Source organism: Carettochelys insculpta, chromosome 29 (genome assembly GCF_033958435.1).
Source record: "Carettochelys insculpta isolate YL-2023 chromosome 29, ASM3395843v1, whole genome shotgun sequence".
In the NCBI taxonomy this organism is placed as follows: Eukaryota; Metazoa; Chordata; order Testudines; family Carettochelyidae; genus Carettochelys; species Carettochelys insculpta.
The window spans coordinates 14,442,383-14,462,256 of record NC_134165.1 but is presented as its reverse complement, the minus strand read 5'-3'; the positions used below and the strand labels follow the sequence as shown (position 1 = coordinate 14,462,256).

Sequence of the window (19,874 nt, the reverse complement as noted above, 5' to 3'; positions counted from 1 at the left end):
TAGAACGTCAATGGGCCACTTGGGGCTGGTGGGCTGCAGACTGTCCACCACTGTACTAGAGTCTGAGTTCTTTTCTGCTTCCTACAGGATGGTGGACCTTCACACTGAGCAACAAAATGCCAGAATTAGCATGTGTGCTTGCCTGGGAACAGCAAAGGAGTGCCAGTGTCAGGGCTGAGATTTTATCTGTGAGCAGGGATTCCACCTCCTTGTAACCTCGTCGAAAACCAAAACCAAAATGAAAAATAAAAGATTTCACCGACAATAAGCCACAAGTTTTATTTACTGATAGAAATAGTACAAATGTTAAATTTAGCCGCATTTTACTCTTCTCCGAAAAACCAAAAGGTTCCTCCCTTCTGACAGCTACATCGTCAATTCCTAGAGAGCAAGCGACAGAGAAAGAGAGGGAAAGGTTAGAAACTATCCCACGGAGAGAGTCTGAAATTTCCCAGAGACTTCACAAAGCTCTGCACTCCAGCCCCCTCCAGCATGCCAAGGCAGAAACAACATAGCAGCCTGAATATCAGACTGTTTATCCACCAAGCAGGGCCAAGTGGCCTTGGGGAAGGCTGCTATGAGAACAAACAGCTGTGTAGTATCTTGCTTGAACACATGCAGGGGTGTGAGAGGACAGAGGCATGGGCTCACCTACTCCCCAGATAATTATTTACACAACTACACAGACCTGAGCTGCTCTTGTGCCACTGGGTCTCTTATTCCCCACCCCTCCCAATGGACGATGCTGATGCACAGTGAGAACTACCAGAATGATGCAGAGAGGGTGAAGAGAGTTGTGAAGAAAGGAGGGGGTGAAAGTAGGGATATGCCCTCATGGTAACTGATCATGAAGCTTCCTCCCTGACCCCCACCAGCAGTGAATGGACCAGGCCTGGCCTTCCCATCCAGGGAGGAGTCACTCCTCACTAACTTCTGCTCCCCAAGCTTTGAGTTTGTTTAGCTGGCTGGGAACTGTGCTCCAGGAGCCACTCACCATAATGGCGTTTACAATATCGTTACTGTTGTTCTTCAGTGCACGGACAGCCTTCGCCCGGGACACGTTTGCCTGGGACATGACCAGCTCGATGTCCTTCACCTCAACGCCAGTCTCGTCAACCTTAGCGAGAAGAGACCAGACTGTCTCCCAGCATCGATATCTGGGCCCTGCAGGTAAATGGCCCCATCCCACTGGGGCAAGCCTCAGTTCAACCCCAGCAGCAGCAGCAGCCGCCATTATCTGATTTCACTGCTTGCTGACTGTGGAAATGGCTGTTTCCAGGGAGCACAGGTATTAGTAGGCTGGATCTGCTCCGATCTGGCGTGGTGCCCATTCCCCTGGCAGTGGTCAGCACCAGCCACTTCCAAAGGAAGATACAGACAGCCTGGCAGGAGGGGATTCTGGGATGACCAGCACTCTGGGCAACTTTCTTCATTCTACCATTAGAGCTGGAAGGTGCAGGAAGGGACAGGGAATCCCCAGGCACCACATCTCAGCCTCTCCAGCACAGAGCTACAGGGGGAAACCAGCTAAGATGCTGTGAAGGCGTATACAATGGGGAGACAGCACAGTCCAACAGAGCAGGACACCAGGAACCGCAGCAGCCAGTGCTAACAAGATGTGCCTGCTCCACAGCGGGGAAGGACAGTAAACGTTGGGGGCCTGTGCTCTGCCAGGCCCCCCAAAGGGAGGATCAGCTGGTATGCTGGTTTGTTTGAAGTGGGCAGGGAACCCTGCAATTTGCTCCACACCAGGACACTGGATACCTGTCAAGAGGGGAACACTAGGGTGGGCAAGAGGCCTAGGAACCACACTTGCACATTACTACCAGATCCCTTCATCTGAATTGCCCTGGCTACAGCCTTCCATCTCAGCCTCCCAGACGATGTGACCGGGCGCTGGACACAACGTACCTCCTCTTCTTCGCTCTCCTCCTGTACGGTGGGAGTCTGTGTGTTTTCCTGAATGTTTGAGACGGCTTCTCCTTGCACTTTGAATTTCTCGGCGGCTGCCAGCTGTGCCTGCTGCGACAGATCTTCAATCTGGAGTGGGGAGAAGCACAGAGCGGAATGAGGTGCTGGAGATGGAGCCGCCACTTCAAACCAGCCCCGAGAGACACCCGGAGTTGGTGGCTCAGACATCTGAGACCTTAAGAGTCAGCCCCAGCTGCGCTGCTTGCTCCTGTGGCAGTGCAAACACAACCATGGCTCTGTTGCTATCTGCTGTGCAGTCGAGGTGAGAAACCAGGTTGCAGAGAGGATTCAAAGCCCACCCACCTCTCACCACACACACGGCAGCAGGGAAGCGGTTATCTAGGCACAGTTCTGTCTGAAGTGAGATGCCACAGAATGGCAACCCCCACCCACCCCCCCAGGTCTGGCTGAGCCCCCTGTGCCGCTGTGAGAAGAGACGGAAAGGGCCGTCGGAAACCATCCCTGTCCATTACGAGCAGGGTCAGTTCACCTTGGCCTCGCCAAAGACAATGTAGGTGTCCGACGCTGGGCTTTTGTATACGTCTGGCTTCGTGATGACAAAGAGGATGTTCTTGGATTTCCGGATCGTGACTCGGGTTACACCTGTGACCTGGCGAAGGCCGAGTTTGGACATTGCCTTAAAAGCAAAGGGGACGGAAGAGGAATAACTCAAGACAGTCGAGACAAAGGCATAGCTAGCCCATCGGCACAGGACATCCCACAGAAAAACCGGAGGTTCCTGCTGCAGAGAAGACCCCTACCCAGAGGCAGCATGGAGAGAACTGGGAGTCAGGGTTCAGTCCCAGCTCTGCCACCAGCTGGTCTAAACTGAGGCAGCCCAATGCATATAAACGCTAGTGCCAGGCCATTTCTCCTCCCAGCTGTGCTGGCTGACTCCACACTGGCCATCTTCTCTTACCTTTCGTGCTTTCTTTTCACTCCGGCTCTGTTTTGCTTTGCTAACGGGTTCTTCATCTATTTCAGCCGCTGCAGCAAGCTGCAGGCAGAGAAAACAGGTGGGACCTTAGGAAATCCTGGGGAAGAGGCCTCCAGAATCCCCAGCAGGGGGAGCAGCTGAGCTGATAACTCTGCCAGCTTGGGGTGCAGAGTTCAGGACTCAGCCTGCACCACATGCACTGTAAGAGGGGCCCAGCCATCTCACTGTATGCCGGAGGGAGGGACAGAACAGCGCGGTGTGTGCCTCGAGACTCTCCAATGGCCAACATCCAGAGTGGGGTAAGTGAGCTGGGACAAGACTGGGAGGAACCACCTCTGGAAGGATGAAAGGATTTGGATTTCCCTCAGGCCCTCCCCTAACCTGTGAGTAAGAGTGACAGATGCCTGTTCACATCCACCTCAAGTGACTGCTTGGGCCCAGTGAGTCAATGTACAGCTCCCAGCCCTACACAGCATGGAGAGGAAAGGTTCTCATGTCCAGAAACCAGAGATCCTGCAACTCACCCCCGCCGCACACAGGGAGCTGCACAGGCTGCTGAGCGTGGACCCCTTACCTGTGCCTGCTGTGTGGTGGCCTGTGTAGAATCTTGTTCTTCGAGTTCTGGTACCGATTCGTCACTGTCGGATTCTGTGCCGGACCCTGTGGAAACACACAGGCAGCTTGTTTTGCAGTGTGGGCCTCTGTGAGGAGTAGCAGGCAAATCCAGTGGAAATGAAAGGGGCCAAAGAAACTGACCAGTTCTGACAAAGCCTCTGCCACAAGATTGGTCAACCCTCGTCAGACCAAAGGGTTGAACGTGCTGCAGGCCCCAGTTCACACCAACATGATCACCACCAATGAACGTAATGTGAGCCCTGGCACAGGAGGGATTCTCCCCACAGTGGTCCCTCCTGGGTAACAAAGGAACCACCACACCTCCAAAGACAACACAGACAGCAACCAACACGTTGGCAATTCAGTGCTCTGAGATGCTGGGGGAAAAGCTTTGTGCAGCAGCAGACAGAAGCCTAGTACTCAAGACTGGCCAGGCCAGGGTCCCTACCCTCCTTCACAATTAGGCTAGAGTGGATCAGATCCTGGATTCTATGAGGCCTTCGGGTTTACAGGCACGGACTATGCAGCTGCCACTGGATTTTGGAGAGGGAAGGGAGGATGCTTTAACAGGAGGGGTATTGATATTTTGTCCTCTTTAGGGGCACGATAAACACGTTTCAAACAAGGCTCAACAAGTGGCCAGCGAGTCAGAAAGGCACAACTTGTGTCATTACAGACCCATGGGAAGGGCAGGGGCACAAAAACCAATGCTCAGTTAGTGCCTCTTCAAACTGTTTACGTGACAGCAAAGCAGAAGATTGTAGTTGCTCAACCCAAGGGCAGGGCAACATGATACAAGCCACCTGAGCTCGCTAGGTTGCATGGCTTCTTCACACAAAGCCAGACCTACCTTGGGCTCTTAAAGGGGATGGTACAACAATGACACCAAGAGCCCTTCACAGGAAGGAGCATTTCATGGATGCTGAAACGTGCATCTCTGCCACCGCCTAGAAACTGCCAGGGTTCGGTACGACTCAAATGACTGCTGCCAGTTCATGCATGTCTCCACTGCAGTGGGTGTAGTTAGCTTGCAAGCCCAGACAAGCTGGTGCACGGAACGTGCCTGACCGTGCAGGAGTGAAGAAGCAGAATCCATCTGTGCCACAATTGACGTCCAGCTCAGAAACTAAGGCCTGCCAAGCCACATTCCCAGCCACGTCAAAGATTTCTGTATGCCACAGTCTTGCTAGGAGCAGACGCTTGTGTTGGTGACTAGCCAGACTCACAGGCTGACCCTTGGGGGCCAGGCCGCCACCACCACCAAGAACCTGTCACAGAAACCCATTTTAACACCAAACGAGCTTCCACGGAAGTAACAGGGTAGCCACAGATGCACCAGCAGGGATGCTAAACCTAACCAGAACCATGAGCATCTGCCCAACACAAGCAGCCCACAGACAGACTGAAAGAGACAACACTTAACCCTGGATCCTCTGGTGATCTTTGAGCTAACCTAGATCCCCACAAGACTGCTAAGAAGCAAACAGGAGGAATGGATTCAATACACAACAGATGTTGGACAAACCTCCAAGCGGGAGGCTCCGACTGGGCTTTCAAGCCCCGTGCACGTCTGGTGATGCTGGCCCAGATGCAACAGAGTTCCACACCCCATCGGCAAGTCCGCCCCAGGCTCAGTGTGCGTCCGAGACCCTTCTGTTAAAGACGTTAACTGCACGAGACCCAGCAGCAAGCAGCCCCGTTCTGGGTGCCAGGTAGAAGAGGCTCTACCCTGGCCAGCGCTCACCAGGCAGCCGGCGGCACAGCAAAGGGTTACTTTGACTTCAATACACAGCCATGAGCACGGCTTGTAAATGCTACATTTTTAGGCTACCAAACCAAGCACAAGTGAGGGTCAGGCATCGATATCCGATGGTCTCCACAGGGTTAGTACTCGGTGGGCAGCCGCTGACACTCCATGCACACAGCAAACCGAGGCGGCAAATACCCTTATCATTCTTCAGCACAGGTGGCTTGGCTGGAGGAAGAGGAGCTGGGGCCTCAGCAGGGGCCACAGCAGGTCTGGGAGAGGAGAGGTCCACCAGGATCGGCTGCAAAGGCAGTTCCCCAGCAGGCCCCTCGGGAGGGATGAGAGGCGGCAGCTCGTCTTCATCCTCGATGGCAGCAGCAGTAGAGACAGGGGCAGGGGGTCTAGCTGGACCAGACGAGGAGGAAGGTGGTGGTGGGTTAGGAAGCTGGGGGCAGGGGGTTATCTCCTCAGTGGGGAAAGTGGGCAGGGACGGAGGCCGGGCTTGGGTGTTTACCGGAGTCAGGGGAGCAGCAGGGGAAGCAACAGGTGAGGAAGCTGGCTGCTGGGGAGCAAGGAGGAGCTTGGCAGAAGTGGTGGGAGCAGCACCAGGAGCAGCAGCCTCAGCTACTGCCTTTGAACCAGGCAGAGGGTCAGAGGTGTCCAGAACCAAGGAAGTGGGAGAGGCTGGGGCCAGAGAGGGAGCACCAGGACCTGGGGCCAGTGGGTCTGAAGCAGAGGCCATGGGGCAAGTGAGAGGAAGTAGGGGGGAGCCAGGAGCCACGGGACAAATTGCAGCCTCAGAAGGGGGCCCAGGAGCCGGTGGAGATGCAGGAGTCATCAGCACCGGTGGGATACTGGGAGAAACAGGAGCCCCCAAGCGATGGAGAGCAGCCGAGGCAGGAGCCAAAGGGGAAGGGAGAGGGGCTGGTGGAGAGGCAAGAATCACAAGGGGAGTGGAGGGGCCTGGGGCAGGAGCTGCTGTGGCCTTTGTAGGGGAGAGAGGGGCCAGGGCATTGGGGAGCAGGGTGTGAGCTGGGGCAGGAGCAGCAGTAAAGGCCACAGGGGAAGGGAGAGTGACTGGAGAAGAAGCTGAGGGTACGGAGTGACCGGGGGCAGCAGCTGTGGGGGAGGCTGGGGTCCTTGGAGGAGAAGCAGGGCACTCAGGAGCGGAGGGGGCTGGAGCAGAAGGGGAGGGCAGGGTCTTTGGAGGGGAGAATGGGGTTGTTGGAGAGGAGGGGAGCTCCAGAAGAAGGCAGGGAGTTGGGGCACAGGGGGTAGTAGAATCTGGAGCCTTTGGGGGTGTGGCAGGGGCCTCAGGGTGCGCGGAGGGAGCTGGGGTAGGAGCTGTAGGAGAGGCTGGGATCTTTGGGGGAGAAGCTGCGGTCACTGGAGGGATGGAAGGGACTGCAGCAGGCCAGGCTGGGGTCTCTGGGGGAAGGAGAGTGGGTGGTGGGCAGGCCAGGGTCTCTGGAGGACTGGAGGGGGCTGGGGCAGGAACTGCCGTAGCAGCTGAGGGGACAGGAGCTGAGGGAGAGGCAAGGGGCATGGACAGAACCAGGGCAGGAGCTGCAGGACAGGCTGGGGTCTTTAGAGAGAAAGGGGCTGGAGCAGAGGTGGGGATCTCGGGAGATATGCAGGAGGTGGATGCAGGAGCCACAGGAAAAGCTGGGAAAGAGGCTGGGGCCAGAGTGGCAGCATCAGGGACCACTGGAGAAGCTGGGGCCCCAGGGGATGAGAGAGGGGCTAGGGGAGCTGGAGGAGCAAGAGGGGCTGGGGATGCAGGCTGGGCCACAGGGCTAGAAACAGGAGGGGCAGCAGCCACAGGGGCAGTGGGTGAGACTGCAGGAGGAGCAAGAGGGGCTGGGGCTCCAGGAGGAATAAGGGGAGCCAAGGGAGCCACAGGAGCTGTCCAAAATGGGCATCTAGGAGAGGCTGGTGCCATCAGAGGGGTATTGAGAGGGGCCAGGGAAGTGCCTGGAGTAACACAGACAGATGCCAGTGCCGGGCCCACAGGGGACGCTGGAACAACAGGGGAAGCAGCAGCAGGTGTGGGTGAGCCTGCAGGGGCAGAATGAGCTGGAGACTCAAGAGCTGGGGGAGATGGGATAGGGGGAGGGGTGAAGGCCACTGGGACGCCAACGGCTGCAGCTGGGAGCTCTGAGGGAGCAGAAAAGGTAGGGAGCACCACGGCCGGTACCACTGGTGGGGAGGCAGGGGGAGGCACTGCTAGGGAGGGGGGCTGCTCTGGTGACACGGCCAGGCTGCGGGGGACACCTGGGGAGCAGGGCTGGGTAGGGTTAGTAGCAGGAGCTGGAGCTAGTGCTGGGGAAGGAGCAGCATGAAGAGATGGAGAGAGAGAAACAAAGTGAACCAACGAGAAAGAAAAACGGGGTCAGAGAAAGGTGAGTTATCCAGCACGATCCCATGTGGGCCGTTACCTGGGCAACCCCACGCCCACCTTGCAACGCTGCCAGGCCATGGCACTTTACCCTCACACTGGGCAGGTCTACACGACCCGTCGGAGCCATGCGCAGCGATCGACCCAGTGGGGGTCCACTTACCATGTCTAGCACAGACGTGGTAAATCGCCCTTTGAGCACTCTCCTGTCGACCCCGGTACCCCACCAGAATGGGCAGAGGTGAGAGGAGAGCCTCTGCCATCGACTCACCACAGCGAAGACACTGCAGCAGACAGATCTAAGTGTGTCGACTCCAGCTACATTACACACGCAGCTGACCCTGCACAACACAGGTTGCGTAGCGTGGCCTGGGCCTCAAAGAGCTCTCCACACGCGTCACACTCCCCCCTCCAGGAGACACCACACAACACCCCACCCTTATGGGAAAGTTCTCCTGGCTAATCTTGCCCGCATGCCCAGCTCCATCCCAACTCTACCCCTCTGGGGCACTCCCCCAAGCCCAGAGTGCTGGCTGCCTCCTGCAGCCTGCATGTGTCAGGAGCACATTGGGGAAGAACTCTGCTTCATCTTAGTTTCCTGGCTCTTGGTATCTCCCCTCTCCCTTTCATGGAGGCTGCTGTCCCAGCAGACCGGTACAAGCATCAGTCTGTGTCTCAAAGGGACTCTGAGGTAAGTGACACACATGTGTGGGTGTGTGTCAGAGTCTTGCAAAGCTCAGTTCCCTCAGCTAACCCAAAGGCGTTGTCTGCAGGTGGCAGGCGCCAGCATGCAGGGCTCCACCTGGATCCAAACAGGGCAGGATCACGTGCTAGGCTTTGGGTGCACCTCCATACTAGAGAAGCTGGCTGCAAACCGCTCCTTTAGGTAGGTTAAGCTCAGCCCTCAGGCTCCTGGCAAGCTGGGCAGAGCACAGGCATGCCACACTCAGGACTAGTCAGCACAGTTTGTCTCCTAGCATTTGGGAGGCCTAAGAACAAGAAGGAAACATCACAGGTTCATTGCCCCAATGCACCAGTCTCTTGCACGCACCCTGTCCTGGAAAGGAGTCCCCACAGCTTGGAGCAAACACTCCCTCCTTCCCTAGCCTCATCCGTCCACAGTGCTTTACAAACATGCAAATGAAGACCTTGAATGCTTCTGGAACGCAGATTTTCTTTTACACATAAGCAAGATGAGGCACACAGCAGTGGGGCAACTCACACGCAGAGTCAATGCTAGAGCTGGGACAACCCAGGAGTCCTAGCTCTCTCAGGCTCCTGCTTTGCATGGCCCACCACACTCTCTACAACACACGTTTATTAATGGAACTACCCAGCACAGCAAACACTGTTAATGACACACAGGGCAGGAACAGGAGCTTGGAATACCTGACGCTTGAACCAGAGGCTCAGAAACAGCAGCTGCGGGTGCTGAAGCAGCACTGGCAGGAGGGGCAGGGACAGCAGGAGCTAAACAAGCAAAAGCAAAAGGTTATTATGGACAAGTCCTTCCACCTAGCAAGGGCTGCAAGCAGAAAGGTTCTACTCCCTTTCCAAGACAAACCAGCCTCGGGAGAACAGTGCTGCTCACCTTTCACCTGTGGAGACCGGAGTTCGAGGCCAGGGAGCACGGGCAAGATCCATGACAGACAGAGTCAGCCTGCCGGTGCTGCCGGTCAGGAGCTAGACGAACTAGGAGAGCTGCACGCCAAAAACCGCAGCATCTGTCCTCATGATGTATAACCTTTAGTTCCTGGAGCACCAGGTGCACCCCAAACATCGGCGGGAGAGAGCCCATCAAGGTCTTTGACCGAGGGTGGCAGAACAAGGCTGGTGAGGCTAAACTGGGGATAAACCTGCTTAGCCTTTCTCGAAGTGAAGGGGAAGAGGCTGCCTGTGGGAGTGAGCTGGTTCTGAAAAGCTGCAGGCACGTTGTAGAGGGTTCAGGCAAGAACAGGTGTCCTGCTCCACTTGACATTCCACAAGACACAGGGCACTGGGTGTGACTCAAGCAGTGCAGGGCAGCCTGCAGCCCCAGAGCTCCACTATTAAAACAAGAACAGCAGAGTTGCTTGGGCCATTAAACCAGTTACCCCAGCACTGGCTTCCAAGTGGAGAGACTGAAGGCAAGAAACAAAGGGGGCTGTGTGATGAGCTGAAGGGCAGAGAAGGGGGTGGTCTGCAGGTGTCTGGGATGCAGAGGGCTTCATGTTCTCCTGGGCAGCTTTGGAACAGCAGGAAAATGTCTTTTGAGAGTCTGTCACCAGGCTCCAACCCAGAGGGCCTGGTCCTCTCCCAGGTAGGATGCTGACTAGTGCAGAATGCAGGGCTTGGCTGCACCATAGCGCTAACCCCAGGGCTGTGTTGAGTGAGGGCTTACAGCTTTCACTGAACCACCCTGTCAGGAATGGAAGAGAAAGAGGCTGCATCGCTGGGACAGTCACTTGGGATGCTGCTAACCACTCATCCCGATAAACCACCTCACCTTCCCGCTCATGCTGGGAGACTCCCGCCAGACATTATTGCTCTGCAATGTCACCCCACATCACCCTCCCACCCCACGTGCTCCAGGCCCGTCTGACAAATCAGGAGAGCTGTGGGTTTCAGGGAGGCTGAAAACAATTGTTTAAGAAGGTCACGATCTGAAGTCTCACAGTAATGTGGCTGTGCAGGTAGGAAATGAAGCCCTGTATTGCTGGGCCTTGAGAGCGCAGCAGTGCCTTATGCTCCTTCCACAGTCCACACTGACCCCCACAGAGACACACTTGACTGGCAACAGAAGCAATGAAGCCCTCTCAGAGAACAATTCACACACAGTTATCAGAGGCCTCTAAACAGCAGCTCCTTTCATGCCCTGCCAGGCCTCAGAGGAGCCCTCTCAAGGCAGAGCTGGTATTTCCAGTGAACTGCATGAATCAGATCCATATTTTATGTCGAGAGTGGGTAACTCTTCCTCCTGTAATAACACAAGACCTACCTGCAGGCTCCAGAGCAGCCTCAGCCCGGGAACCCTCACCTGCCACCTCAGGACTCTTGGTGGCAATTGTGCTGGTCTGCTCAGCTGCCAGTATCACCCTGGGAGAGCCTGGCTTGCTTCCCCAGTGGCTGGTGGAGTTACTGCAATAGCATCAGCTGTTGAGTACACTGCACCTATTACCAATGTCCACCAACCGTTGCAACTCCATGGCATGGTAAGACACCCAAGAGATGAGAAGAACTAACAATGGTGGAAAAAGTGGGCTATATCCTTGGAGGCTTTTCCTCCCACTGCACTTGATCAGATGATCCCAATTTGTCTAGTTGTCCCCAAGTCAAACTTATGCATCCCTGAGGCAGAATTCATCCCCGTTGTCAGTGGTGCACTGTGCGGCTTCCCCCATGCATCACGCCCAGTCCCGCAGTCACGCAGGGTCCCTGACCCTCCCAGCAGAACCACACTAAACGAGACCATTCTCTTTGCTAAAGTGGATCACAGCACCCAGGAAAGCTCCAAGAGAAATGAGCAAAAAAAAATCACAAGATACAGGGGGTTTGAAAATCTAAATTATTAAATTCACACACTGCAAAATACAAACAGGGTTCTCCTGGGTTTATTAAAGCTGCACCAATGCTCAGTTCCACTCTACCTCCAAGAGGGCAGTCAGGCATTCTCATAGCACACGCATCAGCACGCCTGCTGACTGCCAAACTCTGAAGTAACTTTCTGGCTGGCGTCACAAAGCATCATGTGGCTCCCTGCCTCCGCTTTCAGCCACACCATTGAAGAAAATCTGTATCTTCAAATCTCGCCAGTTTCAAGGAGTTAAAAGAAATCTCAGGCCCTATACGTGCCTTAGAATCCTACATTTTCCTATGGGTTTAAAAAGTTCCCCTCACCCGACCCTTGTGCCCTGGTTGTTTTGTGAAAGACCCATACATGAAATAGAGGAAACAGAGCACACAGGGGAAAAAACAAAACTGACTGTATGCAAAGTTCACAAAGAAAACAAATGGAAAAAAATTAAGATTTCTCTAATGTGCTTCATCTGGTATTACCTGCAGCAGCAGTACCTGTGACAGAAGCTGACGATATTCCCCAAGAGAGGGAATCAGCATTTTACCAAATGTACCAAGCAACATTCCCTTTAATCTGTTCCATCCACATATGGATTTTTTTCCAATCCATGTGTGGAAAAAAATTTTGTGCACTGAGGCATGTGCAAATGTGCACCACCAACAGAAACAAAATCCCGGCTGTGGGTGCTCTCCTAATCCGCTGCGCAGCAGCTGCATCTCTCCTCAGCAGCCACAAGGGCTCACAGGGCACCAAATAGGCTTCTGTGACTCCACCCTAGACTGCATGACACAGAGCCAGCTACACAGGGAATGCTTTGTTCAACTCTGAATGTTACCATATATTTTCTAGGTCACTACAGGGGCTCTTTTGCATACTTGGCTTAATCTAATTCTGACTCCCCCTATCCCTTCTGCCCCTCTATTCTCTGATTTGCTCACCTTGATAATATTTTTTGATTTGTCAACCTTGATTACTATTTTTGGTTCTCTGTGCCTTAAATATTGAGTCTGTTCTGGTGTGGCTGTGATCTGGAGAAGTGGCTCTGTCCCACGAAAGCTCATCACCTAATAAATTATTTTGTTAGTCTTTAAGTGCTACTGGACTGCTTTTTGGATTTAATAACCAGTATCACTGCTACCACAAAACACCTATTGAGCTGGTTGAGTGAGAAACACCCAGTCATGTGGAGAGGCTGTGGGACAAACAGTTCTGTCTTGTGCAACAGCAGGCAGCCAGACAAGGTGTGGTTAAGAAAAAGAGAAAAGGACCAAGAACAATGAACCCAACATCCAGCACTGGTTAGAGAAGTAAAGACACCCAGACTTGCATTTCACTTAGGAACCCCAGCAAGTCAGAACACTAGTTAAATGAAAGCAGGTTGGGGGTCTGCAGTTAGTATTTCTGCACATCACATGCTGCCAAAGCCTTGGCTGTACAGTGGGACAGCAGGACCGACCGACTCCCTCACTGCCCTTCAAACATGCTACCACCATGTCCAGTCAAAGAGCCCCGTTAACTCAACCATTTGAGCAAGAGAAACCCAGTCAAATGAGAACTGCTCAACCTTCCCTCTTCAAGGCTTTTAACTAGACTTCCAAAAAGCCACTTGTAATGGGGCTCAGGGGTCCCCAAGCTCTGGACCCCACCCACTGGCAGGACTGACTCTCGCTCAGCAGGTAAAACAGGAAGTTTATTAGTCGACAGAGACACAGAGCAGTGCAGAGATGTCACTACAGCAGGCAGAGTCAGTCATTCCAATCCATCTTGGAGAGAGGAGGCTGATGGGTGCCCCAGTTGCAGTCTAGCCCTCCCCTCAGCACAGGCTAGCTCCTTCCAACTCTAGTCCCACCTTCCAACTGACGCCACCCATTTAAAACTCAAAACCCAGCTCAACTCCTTTCTGTTCTGTGTTCAGAGAGAGGTTTTACCTGTCAACTTAGGTTACAGACAGCAGGGGATCATCCTTAGCCATTGTGAGCTGCTCAGCCTGTCCTGTACACATCCAGTCTGACTCACACACCCCCACCCCCACTCCATGACAGCTCTCCCCTCTTTCAGACCAAACTGAGCAGGGTCACTTAGCCAGAGACCTGGGGAAGTTTGGGGCCCTCCCTGAATGACAGGGCATCAGCTATGATAGTGTTGTTCCCCTTGGCACGGACCACCTCCATGTCATAGTCCTGCAGGAGCAGGCTCCACCACAGAAGCTTGTCACTGGCCCCTTTCATGTGATACAGCCAGGCCAGGAGTGAGTCATCAATGCACACACTGAAGCGCCATCCAAACAGGCACAGCTGCAGCTTCCCCAGAGCCCACACATTCCTTCTCTATGGCCGCATAGTTCTGCTCCTGGGGCAGCAGCTTCTTGCTCAGGTACACCATGTGGTGTCTCTTCCCCTTGCCGTTCACCTGCATGAGCATGGTGCCCAGCCCAGTGTCTGAGTAAGAGGGGCCATTTCAGGTGCACCTTTGCATTGGGCATGGCCTTCCTCCCACTCACCTACAGGGGTATGGGACACTCGCTCTGCAGAAGCAGCCCTGTCCTCACTCTGTAAACTGAGTCCTGTGCATCTGGGCCCCCGAAAGAGCCGGTCTGTGGTGCCAGCTCTTCCCAAGCTGACGACACCCCGTCAGCCCCACCTGCCTGGACAGCCAGCTCCTCCGGCCTCTGGGACTCCATCCAGCTGACCCCATGAGCCCTGGCCTGCTCAACCTCTTTAGGAACTTGGGGCACGGGGCCTGCCTATGCCCTTTCTGCCCACAGGAACAACAGCTCAGGTCTCCTCGTGTCCCTCGGGCCAGCTGCTCCATCCAGGCCCTGGCTGGCCCTCTGGGGGGGGCAGATGGCTGGCCCATTTCCTGGGCTCGCCCCATAGGTGATCCCCTCTGTCATACAGCCAGGAACCGTGTCCCTCTGGGACCCCCTTTCAAACCTGGCCCGGCTGTTTGTGAACTCATCAGCCAGCTTCCCTGCACTGTATGAGTCCTCTGGCTTCCAGTCCTCGAGCCACACCCTCAGGTCAGGTGGGCACACTCCACAGAACCATTCCAGGACCATCAACTGAGCCAGGTCCTCCATGGTCTGGGCTCCCATCCCGAACGCCCACTTACGGTGGTATTGCATCAGGTGGGAGGCCAGGTCTACATAGGTCTCCTCTGCCCTCTTCTGCGCCTCCTGGAACTTCTATCTGTACGTCTCAGGGGTCAGCGTGAATTTATGCAGCAGGGCTTGTTTGACCTGTTCGTAGTCCCCAGCCTCTCGAGCTGGTTGAGCACCGCTGGGGCCTTCTGATCCAGCAAAGGGGTGAGCTGGAAGAGCCATTCAGCTTGGGGGACCTGGTGCCACTCAGACTTGCTCAAAACCCATCCAAGTCTCCCACGTCCTTACACTGGGCCAGCACATGCAACTCCAAGTGACTGCTTGTCCCAGGCCTCCTAGCCCTCTCCCCATTCACTGCAGCCCAGGCCTCTTTGCGTCTCATCTCTGCCATGGTCCACTCGTGCTCCCGCTGTCTGTCTCGTTCCTGGCGCTCGAGCTCCCGCTGTCTCTCCCGGTCCTGGCGCTGTCTCTCCTGGTCTTCCAGTTCCTTTAATCGCACCTTGATCTCCAGCTATAACAGCTCTGTCATGGGGGACTCCGCCCAGGATGGACCACTGCTGGTGGAGTGCGACTTGGTGGGCACCATGGCTGGCAGAGTCCAGCCCCACTTCCTGCCTGAGAATCCAAAATGTTCCCAGGACATGACTGGCTACTTTCTGCTGGGACAGGATCCAGATCCCTGAATCGGTTATTCTCTTCCAGCCAGGCAATCACCTGGGCCTTGGTTGCCTTCCCCACGGTCAGGCCCTTGCCTTTGCACAGCCCCACAAGGTCTGCCTTCAGAAGTCAGGTGTTAATCCATCGCCCTGCTGTTCCCCGGGGTGCAGCGCCCCACGACTCCTAGAAACCGCTTTGTTTTGCCTCCAGCACTTCTGGCTCTTGTGAGTCCCCTTCCTTCTATTGGGCACAATCAGTCACTGCTGAAAGGCCACCTGTGGGTGCTGTGCATCCCACCACTGCCACCAGCTGCAATGGGATTCAGGGTCCCCAAGCTCTGCACCCCTTCCACGGGCAGGAGTGACTCTCACTCCGCAGGTGAAACAGGAAGTTTATTAGTTGACAGAGACACAGAGCAGTGCAGAGGTGTCAGTACAGCAGGCAGAGTCAGTCATTCCAATATATCTTTGGGAGAGGAGCCTGAGCGGTGCGCCATCTGGGATCTAGCCTCCTCTCAGCACAGGCTAGCTCATTCCACCTCTAGTCCCACCTTCCAACTGCTGCCTCCCATTCAAAACCCAGGTTGGCTCCTCCCTACTCTTCGTTCAGGGACAGAGGTTTTACCTGCCAACTTAAGTTACAGACAGCAGGGGGTCATCCTTACCCACTGTGAGCTCCTCAGCTTGTCCCCTATACATCCAGACTGACTCTCTCTCTCTCTCTCTCTCTCACACACTCGACTCCATCACCAAAGGCCATAACATTCTTGTTCTCCCTCCCCACGAACTAGCTTCACCTGCTCCTGAAGGCTACTTTGGATGAGTCCTGGGCTCCTTTCAGATGGTGTCTAATAAAGCAAAGCAACACTAACCTGTCTCAGCCTGAGGCTGTGGCAGTTCCTGCTCTGTGGCCGGGACAGTTTCTGTTGCTTCACCAGGCATTTCTGAGAGCAAGAAAGAAAAACAGAATCCACCATTAGGGAAAGATCCAGTTCTTTGGGCTCTGAGGAGCTACAAAAAGCCTGCAAGATATGCACAGTCACCCTCTCTCCCTCAATCAGGAAAGCCAAACAGATGCACATTTGAGTGGTTATAAAAAAGGAAGTGCCATAAAACTTTTTATAAACAAGTTTTTTATTATTATTATTTCACCATAAAATTGCAACTAAATAGTCTTTCCCATTATCAAACCTTTAGCGTCACAGCATTTCCTATTTCCAGCAAGCAAGCATATTGAGAATATACAGGGTTACAGTCAATGCTAACATAGTTAAATAAAATTATATGACCTTGTGTTTCACGGCTTCAGCCAATCTATCAGAAAGATACCTGTTGGGTGGGGTGAGGGGGGCATTAAATATCCCTCATATGTTTGCTGTGGGGTTCTTACACCTTCCCCTCAAGTTTCTGGTAACAGCCACTCTCGGAGAGACTGAGGTAGACAGACCTTGGGCATGACTCACACTGGCAACATGTATGCTGGCTCCTGGGAAACTCAGGAGCCTGGATAACAAATCTTGATCTACAGACATAGCACTTTTGACAGCTCTCACAACTCACTGTGAGAGTAAAGAGGAGAGTCCTTCTCCACCTGAGAGGGAAATTTAAGGTACAGAAAGTTGAGGTGATTTGTTGGGAGGCCACCATGGTGAACTGGGGACAATCAAGGGTGGAATTCTTCCTGTCTGATGAATAAGGTACAGAGATGGCAGCACCCAGAAACTTAGGGTAAGAGCAGTGGAACAACCCTGCATGGTGAGAAGCACCCTCTGGAATCTTTAGTGCCAGCACCCCAGTTTGGGAAGACTCCTCAGAAGACTTCACACATTGAGTCCAGCACCTGGGATCTGGTTTATCTACCTGGGCAGGAAAAAGGGCTGGGTGAGATCCAGGATGTAAAGTTGTGGGGGGTGGGGTTCCAGACAATCTTGAAGTTTCAAACTGGAAGCTCTGACAAACCCAGAATGTGCTTGAGAGCTGGCCCTACACCTCACACCCCCAAAGTTTTTCCAGTAGCAGAGAACTCCTGTGAATTGGAACAAGGCAGTGGAGCAAGGGAGTCCGGTCTGGCTGGAGAGGGATGAAGGAGGGCCAGGACCCCAGCTTGGGGTCCCCTCTCCCCAAGATGGATTATACTGACAGCTTCTGGTTTCTGTGCTGATAAGTCTGTGCTACACTGTAACCCCATGCCTAATAAACCATGCCATTTTACCTGCTGAAGGAGAATCACATCTGACTTTAGAAGGGGACGCAGGGCCCGGCTGGCCCCCACACTCTGTGAGACCCATGCCAGAAGAGGGTATGAGTGAGGCATGAACCCCGCCCCTCCAATACCAAAGGGAACAACGCACCGTTCTTCTCTCACCCACCTGTTAGATACCGCCCTCTTGCCCTTCCATTCCTCTCAACCAGCACCAAATTCTACCCCCCACGCACACACCCTTGGGGAGAAAGACACTCCCTACCTCCCACCTGGGGGCTTCCACTGACCCCCAGATCCACCTTGGGGGAGACAACACACATGGCCTCCACCAAATCACTACAACGTCCTGCACGTTCGTGTTCCCTTAGGTAGAGGACAGACCTCTTTAAACTGCCCGGGGGGGCTTTCACTTACCCCAACATCCACTTGGGGGAGACACCCCGTCTGCCCCCCGGGACCCATAAGAACATAAGAACGGCCATACTGGGTCAGACCAAAGGTCCATCAAGCCCAGCATCCCATCTGCCGACGGTGGCCAATGCCAGGTGTCCCAGAGAAGGAGAACAGAAGACAATGATCAAGTGATTTATCTCCTGCCATCCATCTCCTGCCCTTGTTATGAAGGCCAGGGCACCATACTTTATCCCTGGCTAATAGCCATTTATGGACCTAACCTGCAAAAATTTATCAAGCTCTTTTTTAAACCCTAATAGAGTCCTGGCCTTCACAGCCTCCTCAGACAAGGAGTTCCACAGGTTGACTGTGCGCTGTGTGAAGAAAAATTTCCTTTTATTAGTTTTGAACCTACTACCCATCAATTTCATTTGGTGTCCCCTAGTTCTTGTATTATGGGAAAAGGTAAATAATTTTTCTATATTCACTTTCTCCACACCATTCATGATTTTATATACCTCTATCATATCGCCCCTCAATCGCCTTTTTTCCAAACTGAAAAGTCCCAGTCTCTCTAGCCTCTCCCCATATGGGACCCTTTCCAAGCCCCTAATCATCTTAGTCGCCCTTTTCTGAACTTTTTCTAATGCCAATATATCTTTTTTGAGGTGAGGAGACCACATCTGCACGCAGTACTCGAGATGTGGGCGTACCATAGTTTTATATAGGGGAAGTATGACATCTTTTGTCTTATTATCGATCCCTTTTTTAATAATTCCTAACATCCTATTTGCCTTACTAACTGCCACTGCACACTGCGTGGATGTCTTCAGAGAACTATCCACTATAACTCCAAGATCCCTTTCCTGATCTGTCGTAGCTAAATTTGACCCCATCATGTAGTACGTGTAATTTGGGTTATTTTTTCCAACATGCATTACCTTACACTTACCCACATTAAATTTAGCCCCCGGGGGTTGGGGGCTTCCCCGGCTCACAGAACCACTCGAGAGGAGCCGCCCCGACCCGCCAGGTACCGGGGGGCTCCAGCGCCCCCCTCAGGGGCCACAGGACCCGTCGCCCCCTCCCCGCGCAGGGAGGCCTGGCGGCGGGCGATAGCTGGGACCCGGGGTCCTCCCATGCGGGGCCCGCCCCCGCCCCAAGTTCCCCCCCAAGGGCCGCCCCCCCTCCACTGCGAGCGGCTCCCACCCCCGTTCCCCCAGCCGGGCCCGCCACGGGGCGGATGGGGGCGGATGGACGCGCCGGGACTCACTGTGCGGGGAGCCGGATTCAAGATGGCTGCGCAAAAAGAGAGACTGAGGCAGCAGGGAGCAGCTTCCGGGAGAGCGAGAGCTTCCGGGGCAGGGGTCAACGCCCTCCTCCCAGGAGCTGTTCCCGGCTCTTCCACACACTCCCCCTGGGACAGCGAGATCCACCAGGGGCTGTGCCCTTCTCCTCCCTCCCCTTTCCCACAGGGCCTCCTCCCAGCCCCCCAGCAGGAGTGCAGGGGTCCCCCTTTTATCCACAGGAGATACTGACTGACTTAAAGGACCCCCCCATACTTCCCACAGCCAGGGGCTGTTCCCTGCCCCCCAGCAGGAATGGGGGTCCCCCATTTACCTCCAGGGCTACTCCTTGCTTTAAATGACCCCATATTCTCCCCTCTCAGGGGCTATTCCATGGTCCCCCCTCCTCTGCCAGGACGGGCTCCCCTAGAGCTAGGGCTCCACAGGAGCTGCCACCTGCCCTGCCACTCCCACTTCCATGAGCTGGTCTCAGCCCCTCTCCCTCTCCAGCTGCCCAGGACAGGGTGCAGCTGCCCTCAAGGAGGGTGTTGGGGAGTTGCCTGCTCCCCACCCCTCTTATCTCCCACTGCCCCTGTTGGGGTACCAGGCTCTGCAGGGCTGGGGGAGCCCTGGCCTGTGGGACGCTTCTGCCCCACCATCTCTGATTAAGGAAGGCAGCGTCTCCTCGCCCTACAGACCAGGTCAGATCTTCCAAAGAGCCTAGCTGAGCAACATCAGACAACCTCCTGCCCTTGGGCACAAACCTGTGCGCTTGCTCTCCCGCCCCCTCCACCCCTGCATGCAATTAGCTAAACTGCTGCAAACACCCCTGGAATCAGTCCAATTTGGATCTGACAGCAGTTTGTCCTAGGCCATTTAAACTCCCATCCATGCTGGATTCTAAACCCTTTTAAATCCTCACCTTTAGCATCTGTCCACCACTTATCTTTGAGACCTCTCTGATGCATCCATTCCTCTGAGTGGCCCGAGTCCAGGGCAGGCCACAAAGGGG

The 19,874-nt window shown here is 54.5% G+C and overlaps 1 protein-coding gene across 3 annotated transcripts; it reads right to left on the bottom strand.

Moving 5' to 3' along the window:
* Nucleotides 1–253: 253 nt before the first annotated feature.
* On the bottom strand, nucleotides 254–18,930 carry NACA (nascent polypeptide associated complex subunit alpha). 3 transcript variants are annotated; one of them, XM_074979695.1, is made up of 10 exons: nucleotides 18,850–18,926; nucleotides 15,853–15,924; nucleotides 9,058–9,138; nucleotides 5,469–7,592; nucleotides 3,483–3,568; nucleotides 2,891–2,968; nucleotides 2,462–2,608; nucleotides 1,912–2,040; nucleotides 995–1,117; nucleotides 254–381 (listed from the first exon to the last, which is right to left on the bottom strand). In XM_074979695.1, the coding sequence occupies exons 2-10, from the start codon at nucleotides 15,920–15,922 to the stop codon at nucleotides 367–369; spliced, it is 2,853 nt and encodes a 950-aa protein (XP_074835796.1). In that variant the 5' UTR covers nucleotides 15,923–15,924; nucleotides 18,850–18,926; the 3' UTR covers nucleotides 254–366. The 3 variants fall into 3 exon arrangements, with proteins under 3 accessions (XP_074835796.1, XP_074835798.1, XP_074835797.1); XM_074979697.1 differs by lacking the exons at nucleotides 5,469–7,592; nucleotides 9,058–9,138 and having other exon boundaries at nucleotides 18,850–18,930; XM_074979696.1 differs by lacking the exons at nucleotides 9,058–9,138; nucleotides 18,850–18,926.
* Nucleotides 18,931–19,874: the final 944 nt, after the last annotated feature.

What these genes read in the sequence shown, in the direction of transcription:
- NACA (XM_074979695.1), bottom strand. Translation starts at nt 15,922, where the DNA reads ATGCCTGGTGAAGCAACAGAAACTGTCCCGGCCACAGAGCAGGAACTG. An exon ending in GTGAAAAGAAAGCACGAAAG is followed by an intron (nt 2,609 to 2,890) that starts GTAAGAGAAGAT and finishes TTTGCTTTTAAG; the next exon opens with GCAATGTCCAAACTCGGCCT. An exon ending in AGGAGAGCGAAGAAGAGGAG is followed by an intron (nt 1,118 to 1,911) that starts GTACGTTGTGTC and finishes CTTCTCGCTAAG; the next exon opens with GTTGACGAGACTGGCGTTGA.